The 17,899-nt window shown below is 34.8% G+C and overlaps 1 protein-coding gene and 1 pseudogene across 1 annotated transcript; both read right to left on the reverse strand.

Moving 5' to 3' along the window:
- Positions 1-4,119: 4,119 nt before the first annotated feature.
- LOC125221722 (protein CANDIDATE G PROTEIN-COUPLED RECEPTOR 7 pseudogene) lies at positions 4,120-5,862 on the reverse strand (annotated as a pseudogene).
- A 7,638-nt stretch (positions 5,863-13,500) lies between these two features.
- Positions 13,501-15,233, reverse strand: LOC148933504 (protein CANDIDATE G PROTEIN-COUPLED RECEPTOR 7-like). Its single transcript, XM_089057039.1, has one exon. It carries the CDS (start codon positions 15,092-15,094, stop codon positions 13,787-13,789), a length of 1,308 nt encoding a protein of 435 aa, XP_088913165.1. The 5' UTR covers positions 15,095-15,233; the 3' UTR covers positions 13,501-13,786.
- Positions 15,234-17,899: the final 2,666 nt, after the last annotated feature.

The raw sequence follows: 17,899 nt of genomic DNA on the forward strand, positions 1-17,899 counted from the left end.
CATTAACAACGCTTTTCTCACATTGCCCATACATGATGGATAAATTTGGGTGCGAGTGTTTTGATGGAAAAAACCGGCTCGACGTCATGGAGAGGTTTCTTGCCAAGAATTTCTTTTTGAGGCATCTTTGAATTTTTATTAGACATTGTGTGTGAAGATCAACTTCGAACTACTACACAATATTTACATATATAGTCTACGTGAGTGTTTGTAACATTACCATATTGAAGTTGAAAATATACATTTTATTGCTTGTGCTCAACCGTTATGAAGTGTAAGTACAATTTACTCCATCGCCAAAAATTAGATATTTTGTAGACTATCGTCATTTTAATTTTAATGTGAGACAGGTAAAGTAAGAAAGATAGAGGTAATTGAAGTAATAATGGTGGAGAGTGAATCTCAGAGTAATATATGGAGAAAAAGCTTTCAAAAATAAAAGTGGATTCAAAATTTGCTAAAAAAATTAGGAATTTATAGTCGAATAATAACGCTACTATATTCAGTCAATTATATTACTCCACTATATATATAAGCAAAACAAACTCCCGCTCTGATACTTTCAATTGTCAACACCCTCGCTCAAACCCTTCAAGGTGAACCTTGGAGGGGTTGAACTTTTTTTTCTGATCGACTGGACCACTTGACCCAAATTTTAAGTCCAGATACACTGCTTGGTCAGTCATTTTTTTCGGTTTCGGCCAAGATATGCTGCTGGGTTAGTAAAATTTGACCCACGGTCAGCGACTCGCTCTGTTATCATGATAGAAATCCATGAGTTTCATCCTAAAATCAATTGGTGATAGGAGGAGGGGCCCATGAGACTTATATAATGGATTAAGCTCTTATAATACACCGACGTGGGATATTTTTTACATTCATTTTATTTTATGTTTCAATTATTTCAATTGCCAGCATGTTGATGGTCTGCAATTGGACGGATCGATTGAAATGATATATTAGTCGATTAAGAAAATCAGTTCAGTGGAGTATATGTTATAGATCACTTTGTTTTAAAAATTTGGTAGTAATGAATGTTATTTTCAATGTGGTGACCAAAAATTTCCTAATCTCATTTGGACACGCTAACTAATGAAAAGAATGTCAATGATAGGATATTTTAAGCGACAATTAAGCTCTCGTCATTTATTCATTGTCGTGCTAACTTAGATTTACAGTAGGTAAGGGTGTTCATCTGCACTATCTTTCAGCTTTCGCCAGTTAATAGTGATGTGTTGACTTTATTTTAATCGTCTTATCTATTTATCGCTACGTATTTACGATCTTATACTATGTAATATTACCAATTGGAATTTAGTTAAATAACACACAAATAGAAGAAGATTATTTTCATGAAGCATATATAGAATTTACATAAAATTATAAGGTGCATGCGATGAATGCTCCCACAAATAGGATTTTATAAACTTCTAAACATTCATTTAATTAGCAGTAATTACGATCAGGACGAAACTCTAAACTTCATGGCTTCAGGCACATTGTGAAGAAACTCTAATCTTCATGGCTGTAGTTATGCTATTGTATAACGTCCCATACCCAATTTTAGTTTCTCAGATACGTTGCACGACAAGCTCTACTAACAATTCTCTGACACAGTGGTCAAAAGAAACACAACCGTCATGTCAATATGTCATTTTCTTTATTAGAGCTGATTATTGGATTACTTGTGTTCTAACCAAACTGACATAATCGATCAATTAATCAACTAAGAGGGTGCTGATTTGCAAAATTGTATTTCAAAATTAAATATATACTCCCTCCGTCCCTGAAAATTTGTTCCCTATTTCCTTTTCCGTCCGTCCCACAAAATTTATCCCCTTTAGAATTTACCTAAAATAGACTATCAAAATACCCTTCACTTTTCCCCCAAATTTCAATGTGGGACCCATACTCCACTACACATCTCCATTTAATACAAAGTCAAACACATTTTCTTAAAACTCGTGCCCGGTCAAAAGGGGACAAAATATGGGGGACGGAGGGAGTAGTATGTTTGGTTCATAAGATTCAATCACACAACTCAACCATAGACCCCTCCAACTAAAATAATCTCACAACTCAATCTTAGATTAAATCTTGGTACTTACTCCCTCCGTTCTATAATAGTGGATGCATTTCTTTTTGACACGCAATTTAAGAACAATTGTATTAAGTGAGTTACATAAAAGAAGAATAAAATAGGAAATGAAAAAAGGTAGAAAAATGAAGAGAAAATAAAGTAAAAGAGAGTAAAGTAAGTGAAAAGAAATATATTGACTTTTACTAAAAAGAGAATGACTCAACTACTATGAAACGTATCAAAATGACAAAATGACTCTACTACTATGGAATACAGGAAATTGAACACCACCTAAGAAAATGGCCACATATAGGATCATAACCGAAGCGTTATTGCATTTGGTTAGCCTAGTCGGTTAAAAGGTTAACCGATTGGAACCGATGGAGAATAATCACAAATCAACAATAGCAAATAGACTGAACAACTGATGAACATGAAATCAAAGTCTTTCTATTCTGCCACGAGTTCTACTGTTTTCATAGAAACCCTTCCCCTAGGAGTCGGCAGATGCTGCTCAAAATATAACTAAGCATAGTTGCATACTCTCTAAAATCTAAACATAACTATACATGCCCAAAAATATTTAGATTGAGTTTTCACTTATTATGCCAAATGATTCTTAGTTAGAACCATTAACCGAGCCTAACAAGCTATGCTAGCTATAACCAAGCTTAACTAGATATGCTAACTATAATCGAGCATCGAGCTCATACCTGACGTATTTGATTATCAGTTAGCCAATAGCCTAATAATCATTTAAGCATCCCTTCCACACTAGTGCATATATTTGTTGGAACTATCCATGACCACTTGCTCTATCCACACCCCTGCTTAATGGAACTAACACCCACTATCACTACTCGTAAATAGTCACTAGGCATTTTGATCTAGAAGACATTTGTGAAATTGGAACACATGACTCTTCAATCATATCAACTATTGATATATAGGTGTTTAAATATTTGCATTTACCCTTAATCAGTTACTCATACTCAGCTAGCATTGCATACATTTTCCATTGGATGTCTAGGGAATTCAACTTCAAACATGGCAAGAAACCAGAGTATTCAAAGAAACAAATGCCATCAATATTTCATAATTGCCGCACACCAGAAACGTATTCGCACCTATATCACTCAGCTACAATTTAGCAAGACATTTGCCTATCACAATGCAAAAGGTAACGATATAGACATACTACAACAGAAATCAATGGACCAAAAAATTATAGGTGTATCTGCAATTCAGAAATACCCACATGAAATCTTAAAGGAAAAAAAAATACACATGAACTAAGAAAAACATATCAGTGGGATTCAATTACAAAGGCTTCCTCATTTAATACAATTATGCAATGTTACTAGTTCTAATCGTCTAACCGTTCAGCACGGTTCCACGTTTTTTATTGTACTTGTCTTTCTAATGGCAATGGTCAAGGAAGGCTGTTATGGCAGTTCAACTGAGAAAATAATGTGAAGAAATCATGTGTAGTTCGTGAGTTTAGTAATTTAAATATAAATAATCAGAGATTTTCATTTCCTGCACTATTATTTCACTTTCAGATGAATCCGAAGTAATAACTGAAAGAATAGTGAACTTAAAACTAGCTTCACCAGCTTTGAGTACCAGAACTGAACACCAGCACCTACACTCGCCAGTACTGTATACAAAACGTGATTCTTTAACATATCGAGTACTCTATTTCTAAGATCTTGCATTTACAGGCCTCTATTCAAGATGACGGCCAAGTGCCAACACCAACATACATAAAAGCCAGACAAACTATGTGTGCAGGAACCAGGATTCAAAGGCTCAAATCAAACACAAGTATGAAGGTTTATGCAGGTGACCCGAAAGGGAGGAAAAAAGGAGTTCTCCAGCATATAAACTAATTGCACATACCACGCATATCCATAGAAAGGAAATAAGATCTGATTGCAGTTAATTACGGATAATTCAATTTCGTAGCAGTGGAATGACAAATATAATAAGCAGATAAACACAGAAAAAAATCAAATCCAGAGACAGCACCAAGAGCAAATAAAAATAATGACACTCTACAGAAAAAAAAAAAACATACAGTCAAACAGTCAGCCGTTTGCTACTGGATTCATAGATGATCTTAACTCTTAAGGCTGAGAAATAATGACAAATAAACAAATGAGAAACTTACATTACGCAAAAGGCAATGCCACTGTAAGATAAACTCAAATTTGTCTCTATGTAAAGTAAGGAAGAGGTGCAACAGTTACACAAATCAGACTTTGTAGTAAATCACTCACAATCTTGTAGTATTCCAGCAAAAAAAAGTAGCACTCTGACTCCAACTTCAAAGCTCGAAGTCTTCATCTTTAAGAGCCATCTCTGCAGCAGATTCCTCTTCTTCATCAAGTGCAAAGTACTCATTCTTCTCAACAGGCCTAAACATGTAAAAGATTATAGCATAAAAAGCAAGACTGGCAATCTCCTCAGCGGCATTAGCCACCCACTGGTACTTATAGGCAGCAATGGTCCTGAGAGCAAACACTACTATCCTCGTGAAGTAGAGATACCCAATTACAACAATGTAAAACTGCCTAAACAGAGTCAATTTGGCTAGGTTCCTAGCAGCCTTCCCATCAGTCTTTGATGTCTCCCTCAATGACCTAATAGACCACACAATTGGGAAAATAATGGCACAGCAACAGATTATATCAACCAACAGGAACACCTGGTTCCAAGTTACCCAATCCTTGATAAAGGGACCTGTCTCCCCAATCACAATGGATGCAAAATTGGCCAAGACCTGCAATGGGATCACAATCATCAACACCTTCTTCTCCTTCTCCTGCAAAAATGGCTTCAGAAACGACCATCCAGTACCGATCAAGACGATGACGGTAAACAACAAAACAACCCTAATAAACTGGAAAATGTAAAACAACACATCCCATCCATGTGGAGTCCCGGTGACCTTCACATAATGTTTATCCTCGGCGGCACAAAGAAGATTCAATGCTTTCATAACAACCAGAAGCCCCATAAGCAAATGGATTCTATGAACAGACTTCTTATTTTGCAACAACGCATAGATCCAATACGCCACAAACGCTACATAAATAACAGAGAAACAGAAATACAACGACGGCAGTTGAGTTAAACCAGCGGATAAGTAGTCCTTTTCATCCCCACGGCCGTCGAGGTTGTACAGCTCGGTCCGCACGTTCATCGACACAGTAGATTCAGGAGCGCAATTGGCGAAGAAGAGCGAGTACTCGTTGGGAGATGTGATCGGGTAGGAGTGGGAGAAGGAGGAGTGAGGCGGCGGCGACAGATCGCGGAAGGTGAAGAGGAGATTAATGTACTTGGAATCGAGGACGCAGAAGGAAGGATTTGACTGGAGCTCAATCAGAACCTGAATTAGGGATTCTTCCGATAGGAGGAAGAAACCTAAACGCGACGGCTCTGGCGAGGCGACATTGGACATGACGGAGACGGAGGAGACGGTGATGGAGGCTTGGCCAGTGTGCGTGAATCCGAATCGTTCAAATAAGATCATCGGGCGTGAATCAGAGGAGATTTTGAGATTTTTGATCTCGGCGGAGGTGAAGGATGCGATGAGGAGGAGCGGAAGGAGAAGAGGGATTAGGTTCCTCATCTTCGCTTCGGCGGTGGAGGAACTGGTTGCGACGGTAGATGGGATATGGGGAATTGGGGGAGAGAAAAGGGAAGAGTGATCGATGGAGTTGATTTCACGACTAAAATATTTTATTCCAGAAATGCCCTTAAGATCTGGTTTAATCTGTGAGTGTGGTCGAAAACGTCGAAGAAAAGCTATTGCAAGTAGTACTTCATGGAGTCCTAGGAGCAGTGTTTTAAAAACCAGACCGGCAAGCAAATCGGTGAAGTTATTGGTTCACGGTTTAACTGGTCTGATCGGTCCAACCATTGGTCGGGCCATATTACTGTAGCATATATAATTATATATATTAAGGATCATATTCTAATGCTTATAGCACCCTAATCCAAAATCAAGACCAAATGTCTACCCTTAGATTTTAAAATGAGTGGATGAGATTAAATCATACAAATCTCAATAAATAGTAGACAAAATATCAACAAAAGGGTAATATCGTTATTATGTTGTCATATGATAATTTTCGTGAATGTTTTTTTAAATCAACATAGTGTATTACAAATATCAACAATATGACATAAAAATATCAACACTAATACAAGAAAATATCAAAACATATTTATTGAGATTTTTACATGGTTTTATTGAGATTTTTTGATGTATTTGTTGATAAAAATCTGGTTATCAACATTAACGAAAACTAAAATAAAAAATATCAAATTTCATCATCTGAACGTCATCGGAACATATGCAATTGAGATCTCGTTGGAATCCTTATAAAAAATTATCTTTAATTTGATATATTTTTTGTGAAAAAATAATTTAAATCGAGAGAGCTACGTAAATTTAAAGTTTTAAGATGATTTTAATGAGAGAGAATTTGCATTAATACCCTCTTATTTTATTTATTAATTTTCTTGATTAAAAATATAATTCATGTGACATTATTTTAACCACTAGATCGTCTAATCTAATGGCTAAGATTTAGTCTTAGTTTAGGATTGCTAATTAGTTAGCAATTGATCACTCCCCTATTATATAAATACACAAATATATTATATAGAGTAAAGGCCAAAACTGGTCATGAACATATATGTCCATTTTATGATTTTGGTCCTACACTTTATCTTTTGAATTTTTACATCCTGAACATTTCTACTCGGATCACAATTGGTCTTACACTAACAATTCCGTCAATTTTTAAACGGTTTTAACCCGATTTTGACCGATTTTTATGGTTTTAACAATCCTGTTTGGGTTTAAACCGTTTAAAAATCGGTTAAAATCGGGTTAAAATCGTTTAAAAATTAACTGAATTGTTAGTGTGAGACCAATTGTGCTCCAAGTTGAAATGTTTAGGATGCAAAAATTCAAAAGATAAAGTATAGGATAAAAAACATAAAATGAGCATATGTCAGGACCAGTTCTGACCTTTACTCTATTATATATAATAAAATGTAGGTTTGATCAAATTCATATAATAAAATGTAGTTTTTGATCAAATTTAGTGAATAATAAAATCTTATTAAGCTTAATTGAGAATAATTATAATTAAATTTTAGTGAAATAAAAATATAATTGTATAAATATATACCTAATATATTAAAACTTATATATAATTAAATATATGTATGACAATATTCAAATTTAGTGTGATAAATTACTATCAAAGTTTATTAGATAACAAGCACAAATAATATATTTTATTTACAATTAATCATAATTAATTAATCAATTTATAAAAATAATAATAAATTATAGAATGAATGAAAATTTATTTATTGATTATAAGAATAATTAAAGTTATTATTATGTCATAACAATTGAAGTGGTGGAGTAGTAATGAAGTTGGACTTGCATACATGAGGTCTATAGTTCGAATCTCATTGAACTCAAATTTTTGAAAAAACTCTTGAAAATCAAGAAAACCGACCGGTTGGCGGTTCGCGGTCCAAACCTGTTTTTAAAACACTCCTAGGAGTATAAATATTTACTCCCTCGTTCAAGATGTCTAACACTCATGAATAATAGCGGTACTCCCTCCATTCCAGGAATTTCTTTTCAGCACGAAATTTAAGAAAAAATGTGTAAAGTGAGTTAAGTAAAAGAAAATTAAAATAGAAAATATAAAATGTAGAGAGATGAAAAGAAAGTAAAGTAAATGAAAAGAAATGTGTTGACTTTACTAAAAATAAAAATGATTCTACTACTATGGAACGTACCAAAATGACAAAACGACTCTACTACTATGAAGCAGAGGGAGTATGAGATAAAAATGTAATTAAATAATTTAATAAGAAGAGAAGAGATATGAATTTATTAATAAAAAAAGAAAAGTGAACATCTTGATTGAAACATACTAAAAATGTAATAGAGACATTTTAAATGGGATTGGGGGAGTATATACATTTCCCCTTGGAGATGGACTACTCGTCCAAAATAATACACCAACCGTTTCCTTTTTAATCTGTCTTACGAGAGTATGCACTTTCTAAGTTTGAAAACACTTTTATCTCTAATGAGGTGGGACTCATATTCTCCATTAATAATATTTTAATTTTTTTTTTCTTTCTGTATCTCTCTTACATTACAAATTGTGTATTAAAACTCATGCTCAACCAAAAGTGCATACTTTTGTAGAATGAAGAGAGTGTGCTATATCTAGAGTCGATGGTTAGTAACAACATCAAGGATTACGGTCGGATGTCAGCCTTGTTCCTGTATGTATAATGTATACACGCATCTTCATAATGTCGAACAATGTTTACGAGCCCAATACATATTATCAATGATTTTCTAACATATCACGAAAATCATTATCTTGTCAAACAAGAGTGGTAGGCCTAGGAATGGGTCTGTATGATATATCGTACCGACAACCCGTATACCGTATTGAAAGCTATGATATAACAAAATATAATACCGATGATTGGTATACCGAAAATTCGGTAAGATGAATTTTTTATACCGTTACCATATTGGTAATGCGGTATACCGTATTTTTACGGTATACTGAAATATGGTATGGTATAACATTACACTTGTGTAATGCCAAACAAAACTACTTATACCCAAACTATTTAAAATAACAATTAAACTACTCCATGCGTCCCATTCTAAATGACAAATTTTTTTTTTTGGAATGTCTCACTCTAAATGACACATTTGTGAAAACAACATCACTCTCTCTACTAATTCCCCCTCTCTTATTTTATTCCCTCCACTTAACTTACAAAAATAACACTACATAAAATCATATGCCGAAAAGGAAATGCTCTACTTAGAATGAGACAGATGGAGTATTTGAATAACGACTAAAACAATAAAACATCATTATTATCAATTCTTTTACAAAATATTTAAATCATTAAAACTTCAATTATCAAATCCAAAACAATGAAGTCATGATCAACATTGTCTTCATTTCTTGAAACCTCATTGTCAGGGCGACGAGAGTGTTTGACGATTTTTATTCTAAAAGTAGGGTTTTGAAGGTTTTTTTTTTAAATTCTATTTTGTGTATGCATTGACAAGATGAGGTTTTATATTAGGGGCGGTGACTCTATGTGTGTGCGTGTCAACTGGCCAGGAGGGTGCCTAGACCTAGTTGTGTCGTTGGGTCTGTGCCTAAAACCTCTTGTCAACAAAAATACCTCAACCCACTTCTACTGGCTAGTATAGTGGAGTAAGGGTCGATCCCACAGAGATGGATGTAGGCGAAGTGCAATTGCAAAGATATTTTGGAAGGGTTGGTTAGCTACCACACTTTTAGGGTTGAGTTCTACCTAGGCGTAAAATTAAAATGACACTCTACCTATACTGACCAGTAGGTAACTAAATACTTAATGCTACTGGATGTGTACGTGATTGTGAAAGTTGGACACCTAGTTGTGCATGTGAAAAAGTGAAACTTATCCTAAATAGATAGACAAAAGAAAAAAGGAATAACAGACATGCTGGCAGACTGCCTGCTGGGTGTGTAGAAAAGCTGTAAAAGTGCAAGTACAAAAGCAAAAAGCAACAAAAGCAAAACAAGTGGTCCTATTCTTTGATTGTGACATTTTCTTCTTCACCAAGCTAAACTAACCAGATCTAACAAACTCCACTGATGAATGCTCAAGTTCAAAAATTCGTAAATGCAATATTTAACTTGAAATTGAGAATGAAAGCAAGAAAACCTGAGATTTACGCATACTGGTCAACAGGACAGAGTGACAGAAACAAACAGAAACGAATTCCATGCATTTTTTAGAAACTTAAACCGATTAAAACTTGTAAACACAATAAGGAAAGATTAGATCTAACTAAGCTAGGCAGATTCAAGCACTTAAACAACATAAAACTATCAGATTTAGCTAACTAGAGAGATTTAAAGCAATAACAAAGCTGAAACTCAAATAAAACCATAAAAACTTAACTTCATTCAAACATTCAAACCAAAAGATGCTTTAAATAGATTAACTACTGAAATCCGAGACAAATGCAAGTAAAACAAGTTCTTAAACTAAGAAAGCATTAAAAGAAAGCATGTAAATGGCTGATGGCTTCTTCTGAAACTGGAACTGGACTACGGCGGCTGGAATGATTCAGGCATGATGACTCCCCGCCGGCTGGTGGCCGGAATCTTCATGGCAGGCTGCTGGATTTAGAGAGTGGAACTTAAAGCTAATGGAGCTATTCTCCCAAAAAGTGTTCTCAAAGTGATATAAAAGTGATAAGTCCAAAGTGATAAGTTCTTCCTCCTTATGTTCAACTCCTATTTATAGGGTGGCTTGCCCTAATTTCTAGGGCTGCCTCTTCATGCGAAATGACAATTTTGCCCCTCTTAGTAGTTGATTGTTCCAAGCAAGTCTTTCCTTCTCGTGTCCAGTTCGGTAGCATCCATTTTGGCCAGTTTGCACCTTTTCTGCCCATAATTGCCAGTTTGCACTTTTCCTGCTCATACTGGCCAGTTGCACATTTTTTGCTGCTTTTTCACTCGAATTTCTTTCGATCCTTTCCTCCTGATTTGGTACCTCAACCTGCACACTTTAGCAACTATTTTGCAGATATTATCCAATAAAGCACGTTATACTGACCAGTAACCAAGGCTTAGAACGAGACTCATCATGCATATATAATATTTCAATATATGCAGTATATCGCATATACAGTATATGCCGAAAATCGTTATACTGTTGTATATGAATATTGATATCATTACTGTACTGAAAATAGTGATATACCAAAAAAATAGTATTTTCGATATTTTTTCGCTATGATAAGTGCGGCATTTCATTATTTTTTTCTCATCCCTAGGTAGGTCTTCGCAAATACGTGTCACGGAATGCCTCTACAACTCTTTGACAAAATTTCTTCACGCGTTCACGACCAGTTGTATTTTTGACATAGAGATATTCATCAAACTGATCTGACGCCCCTCCATACTGCCTAATTACAGTTGTGCACCTCTGCAGAGTCTAGAGCCTGAGCATTCTTAAACATACGGGAGGTTCCTATAAATAATCATCATGTTCTGTCAAAATATTTGCAATGTGCATGGATAAAAAGATTGGTGCATTCTGAAATAGCGCCGAAATATTGTCTCGCCCTACCGTGGTTGCTCAACAAAATAGTCTATGTCTAGTTGTTCAACGGCAATGGCATGCTCTTTGTACAAACACACCTACGATGATGGATTTTCTAGGTGGCCTATCTACTTTTCTTTCGTAATAATTTTAGATATGTTATTCCATGCACTCCTCTTCCGCTACTGAAGTCGAACAAGAGAAGAGTTGCCCTCGTTGGAACTCATATAGGAAATAAAGTTCAAAAGTTAGAGAAAATATAGATGAACATGGTAAATACATAACTAATACAAAATGTTTTACCTTTATTTCATATTAGTACAAAAAGTTTGAAGTTTACATAAATCATACAAAAAGTTTCATTCGTGTTTCAATTTAGTACATTCCGCTATATGCGTTTAAACGGCATTGACGTTTAACTTATGTGATGCACAAACTATAAAACAATGATGAATTTTTTTGTACCAATATGAAACAATCTTAAATTTTTTTGTACCAACATGAAACAATGATGAAACATTTACTACTTCAAATAGATAAAGAGTTAACGCCGTTTAAATACATATAACGAAACGTACTAAATTGAAACAAAAATGAAACTTTTTGTATGATTTATGTAAACTTCAAACTTTTTGTACTAATACGAAACAAAGGTGAAACATTTTGTATGAGTTATTTATTTACCCCGGTAAAATAAGAAGGATAAAGATAATTACAGATAGAATAACATACTAAAAAATTAAATAAAAAATATACTAGTAGTATTTTTTAAAAACTGATGTCACCTGTAATAAAGCCGCATTTTCAATTGCAACATGCAGTGAGTGGTGAGCGGTCCAAAATGCTAGTAAAATCGGGGTGGCTGGAGAAATTTGTGACCTCGTTAAATTGATATAACTTTTCAAAAATAGAATGTACATATTTTTATGGGACAGACGAAAATGAAAAATGCACCCATTTATATGAGAGGAAGGGAGTACTTTTATGTAACAACTCAGATTTCTACTCGATGATTTAGCATTTTCTTAGGAATAAAGTAATGCCTAGTATAGGTCCTTAATTCTGGAATTTAGAGTGGACTAAAAATTTTTTCAGGAAAAAAAAAATCCAAGATGTCTATTAAGTTATCGAAAATAAAAAATGGGATCATATATTCATATCAATACCATTGGGACGCAAGTCAGACATGATTTGAGTTAGCTTGACCCAATGTGCATTATAATTTTCAGATATTCAATTGGGAATAACTTAGTCAATAGTGATCGGAGCAGCACCAGCCAGATCCCGCCCCAGGCAGCCGCCAGTCCTGCCCCCCCTGAACAGCAACGGACGCTGGGCCACAACAGGCAGCCCGCTCCTTGTGAATGCTCTTAATCTTATTGCATACATTTTTGATTGGATATCTTGGGAATTAAACTTCAAACATGACATGAAAGTTGAAACCAAAGTATTCAAAGAAACAACGACGGCATCAATATTCCATAATCGCTGCACACCAGAAATGTATGCGCGCATCTACAGCTTTAACAATACATTTGCCTATCACAACACAAAGGTGACAACATAGACATACCACATCAAAAATACCAGCATGAACTAAGTAAAATAAATCAGTGGGAATCAATTACAAAGGTTTCCTCAATGAATATAGATATGCAATGTAACTAGTTCTATCACGAATCCAAGTTTCTGATTGTACTAATCTATCAAATTCAAATGGTCATGGAAGGCTGTTATGGCAGTTCAACTAAGAAAACTAATACTATGAAGAAATCCTGTAATTTCACTTTCAGAAAAAACTCAAGTAATAACTGAAAGAATAGCAAACTTATAACTAGCTGCACTAGCTTTCAGTATCAGAACTGAACACCAGCACCTCCTAACTAAGCTCTAAGCATTGGATAAGACTAGCTTCTCCAACTCAAAAAAACAAAATGTGGTACTGTTAACATCTAATCCGTATATTTCTAAGATCTTGCATTTGCAAGCCTCTATTCAAGATGACAGCCAACACCATTATGCATATTTGTGCAGAAACCAGGATTAAAAGGCACAAATCAAACACAAGTATGAAGGAAAATGCAGGTGACCCCACCAGGGGGAAAAAAGTTCTCCAACATATAAGCTAAATCTATAACTGCACATACCCAAACATATCCATAGAATGGAAATAAGATCTAATTAATTACTAACAATTCAATTTAGTAGCAGTGGACTGAGAAAGCACCAAGAGCAAATGAAATAATGACACTCTATAGCAAAAAACACATACAGTCAAATAGCCAGCAGTTTTCTATCTTAAGGCTGAGAAATTATGACATATAAACAAATGAGAAACTTACATTATGCAAAATAGATGCCACTGTAAGACAAACTCAAATCTGTCTCTAGGTAAAGTAAGGAAGAAGTGCAACAGTTACACAAATCAGATTTTGTAACAAATCAGATTTTGTAGCAAATCTACCAAATCACTCACACTCTTGTAGTATTCAGGCAAAAAAGAGTAGCACTTCATCTCCAACTTCAAAGCTCGAATTCTTCATCTCTAAGAGCCATCTCTGCAGCAGATTCCTCTTCTTCATCAAGTGCAAAGTACTCATTCTTCTCAACAGGCCTAAACATGTAAAAGATTATAGCGTAAAAAGCAAGGCTAGCAATCTCCTCAGCAGCATTAGCCACCCATTGGTACTTGTAGGCAGCAATGGTTCTGAGAGCAAACACTACTATCCTTGTGAAGTAGAGATACCCAATTACAACAATGTAAAACTGCCTAAACAGAGTCAGCTTTGACAGGTTCCTAGCAGCCTTCCCATCAGTCTTTGATGTCTCCCTCAATGACCTAATAGACCACACAATTGGGAAAATAATGGCACAGCAACAGATTATATCAACCAACAGGAACACCTGGTTCCAAGTTACCCAATCCTTGATAAAGGGACCTGTCTCCCCAATCACAATGGATGCAAAATTGGCCAAGACCTGCAATGGGATCACAATCATCAACACCTTCTTCTCCTTCTCCTGCAAAAATGGCTTCAGAAACGACCATCCAGTACCGATCAAGACGATGACGGTAAACAACAAAACAACCCTAATAAACTGGAAAATGTAAAACAACACATCCCATCCATGTGGAGTCCCGGTGACCTTCACATAATGTTTATCCTCGGCGGCACAAAGCAGATTCAATGCTTTCATAACAACCAGAAGCCCCATAAGCAAATGGATTCTATGAACAGACTTCTTATTTTGCAACAACGCATAGATCCAATACGCCAGAAACGCTACATAAATAACAGAGAAACAGAAATACAACGACGGCAGTTGAGTTAAACCAGCGGATAAGTAGTCCTTTTCATCCCCACGGCCGTCGAGGTTGTACAGCTCGGTCCGCACGTTCATCGACACAGTAGATTCAGGAGCGCAATTGGCGAAGAAGAGCGAGTACTCGTTGGGAGATGTGATCGGGTAGGAGTGGGAGAAGGAGGAGTGAGGCGGCGGCGACAGATCGCGGAAGGTGAAGAGGAGATTAATGTACTTGGAATCGAGGACGCAGAAGGAAGGATTTGATTGGAGCTCAATCAGAACCTGAATTAGGGATTCTTCCGATAGGAGGAAGAAACCTAGACGTGAGGGCTCCGGCGAGGCGACGTTGGACATGACGGAGACGGAGGAGACGGTGATGGATGCTTGACCAGTGTGCGTGAATCCGAATCGTTCGAAGAGGATCATAGGGCGTGAATCGGAGGTGATTTTGAGATTTTTGATCTCGGCGGAGGCGAAGGATGCGATGAGGAGGAGCGGAAGGAGTACGGGGAGTAGGTTTCTCATTTTCGATTCGCGGCGGAGGAATTGGTGGAGAAGGTGGATGAGAAATGGGGAATTGGGGATAGAAAAGGGAAGAGCGATCGATGGAGTTGATTTCACGACTAAATATTTTGTTCCAGAAATGCTTTTGGATCTGCTTCGATTTGGGAACGTGGTAAATATTTCACGACTAAGTAATTTTTATATAAGTGCATTATGCATTTCTCATTTGTGATGACTATATCTTATTTTAATTAATATTCAAATCTAAATTCGTATTTTAATCAAATTATTTAAATTATTCTTTTGAAAATGGTTATATTTCATCCGCCTCACAAATATATACAATCTATCTATCTATACATATATAAAAGACGAGTTTTGAGCCGTTTTTAAATATTTATAAATTGTGATTAATTGTTTTATACTCTCTCCGTTCCCTCATAGTTGAGGCGGAACTTTTCAGCACAGAGTCTAAGAAAACTTTTCGGCACGGAGTCTAAGAAAATAATGTTTAGTGTGTTATATAAATGGCTAATAAAGTTGCAGTAAATTAAGAGATTGATGTTTTTTAATTTAAATTTCATTTTTGTAAAAATTGAATCTTTTATTTACATGAAAAATTCTTTGATTTTTTAAAATGCACATTCATAGAAGAGGAAACATCTTTTTTGGTCCATGAACTTTGTCAAAGTATCATTTTAGGTCTGTGAACTTTGAAAATATCATTTGAGGTCTGCCGACTATGGGTTAATATCATTTGAAGTACTTTTTTATTATTTCCAAGTTTTTTTAGACGAAAATACCCTCAATATTTTTAATGGTATATATTTTTAATAAACTTATCATATACTGATTTTTTTTTATATAAATATCTTTACTATATACTTTTGATGAATTTTCTAAATATAATTTGACCTTCAATATTATCACTTAATTTTGTGACATGCAAGAAAAGATCCTTATTTAATTTTTTATTATTAAAGAAAAGTTCTTTATTCAATTTTAAAATTTTTTAATATAAAAAATTGAAGAAGCAATTTGTCTTGCGTGTCACAAAATTAAGTGATAATATTGAAGGTCAAATTATATTTAGAAAATTCGTCAAAAATATATTGTAAAGATATTTATAAAAAATATGAGTATATGATAAGTTTATTAAAAATATATACCTTTAATATATTGAGGGTATTTTCGTCCAAAAAAATTTAGAAATAGTAAAAAAGTACTTCAAATGATATTAACCCATAGTTGATGGACCTCAAATGATATTTTCAAAGTTCACGGACTTAAAATGATATTTGGCAAAGTTCGTAGATAAAAAAAATGTTCCCTCTTCATAGAATTAATCCTAAAACTCTTTTTTCCATAAACTAATCATTCAAGAGAGAGAAGAAAATGTAATGAACCACAGAATTTTTCATAGCTCTCTACTGCAAACTTAATTTGAGAAAGTGTGAAAGAAACAACGCAATTATAAAAACTCTAAACATCTATCTTCATCTACTCCACATATTATCACCATCAAATATTTAAAATTTCAAACTTGAAGTTCATATAAACTTCTTAGATTTGGGGTCTGTCATCGGAACACAATTAGCTAAGGAACTCAAGTGTATTCAATCCATAATCCTAATTTTTGAACAAGAAATTATAAGAAAAAAAATAAAGGTCTGCCTTTATTACTCAAAATTTCCAGAAAATCACTACATCCGAAATTAAACCATAGTTCCAATAAATTGAAATCACCATTCGTCGGCGTCGGCAAGGAGGTGGCGTGGGTTTATCCACCGTCGGCGCCGGTAAGGGAGAGCACGCCATAGATGGGGTTCGAATTGTAGGGAGAAGTGAGAGATCCTTGTTGTAGAGAGAGGGGCGGCGAAACGAGAACCCGATTTAGGGTTAGAATTGTAGAGAGGAAGGAGAGATCTTTGTTCTTGACGAGAAGGGGGAGGCGGCGAAATTTTGAATTGTAGAGAGAAGGAAGAGATTTTGTTCTTAGGGAGAGAGGGGGGAGGCGGAGAAGTGAGATAACAGAAATTAGGGTTGGTTCAATTTTTTTATTGTTTAATTAGGTTAATTAAGTGTAATAAGGGGATTCTAATTTAGAGCTCAAATCACCATTAAATGTGTTGATTTTTTCCCTTTTTAGAAACGACTCAACTACGAGGAAACTTCCCGAAATGAAAAAACGACTCAACTGTGAGGGAACGGGAGGAGTATATATTATTATATATATTATATACATTTTTGTTTATATTTTTATATGATAATATTATTTCTAATTTTGTTTAATTAATTATTATATAAAGCAATGTTTTAGAAATATCTCATCAATCCTCATCTTCACCTCAAGAAAAACACCAAAGTTTGAGAATCCATAAGTATTGATGTTTTTAAATATTTCAACCAAAGTTTGAGTGATCAATAAAGTAAAATTGAACTGGGGCGGATGGAGAATTTTATTGATATTTGGCTTATTTGTTGATCATGATTAGTATATTTTAAAGTTAAGGGTCTAGGATTTACGGTTTCAAGGTTTGGGTTTTTAGTGTATAGGGTCACTATATTGCAATGAAATGAAGCTCGACTAGGAAGTGTCTCACCAGTGCAATCTTAAATTATTGCAATGTAAACTTGCTCCTGCAATTATAACTCAACGGTTAATTCATATTTTCACAGAATTAAAATTCTTTAAGTCTGATATTTAAATGTCAAGACAGTTTATTAAAATGTCAACACAAATATGTGTTGAAATTTTAATGTGATCGTATTGACATTTTTAAGAAAAGTTAGCATTTAAACGCATTCTCTTGTGGCCATGTGGGG

The sequence above is a fragment of the Salvia hispanica genome, chromosome 1 (genome assembly GCF_029641045.1).
Source record: "Salvia hispanica isolate PSC_SH4W2 chromosome 1, Shi_PSC_v1, whole genome shotgun sequence".
Lineage (NCBI taxonomy): Eukaryota > Viridiplantae > Streptophyta > Magnoliopsida > Lamiales > Lamiaceae > Salvia > Salvia hispanica.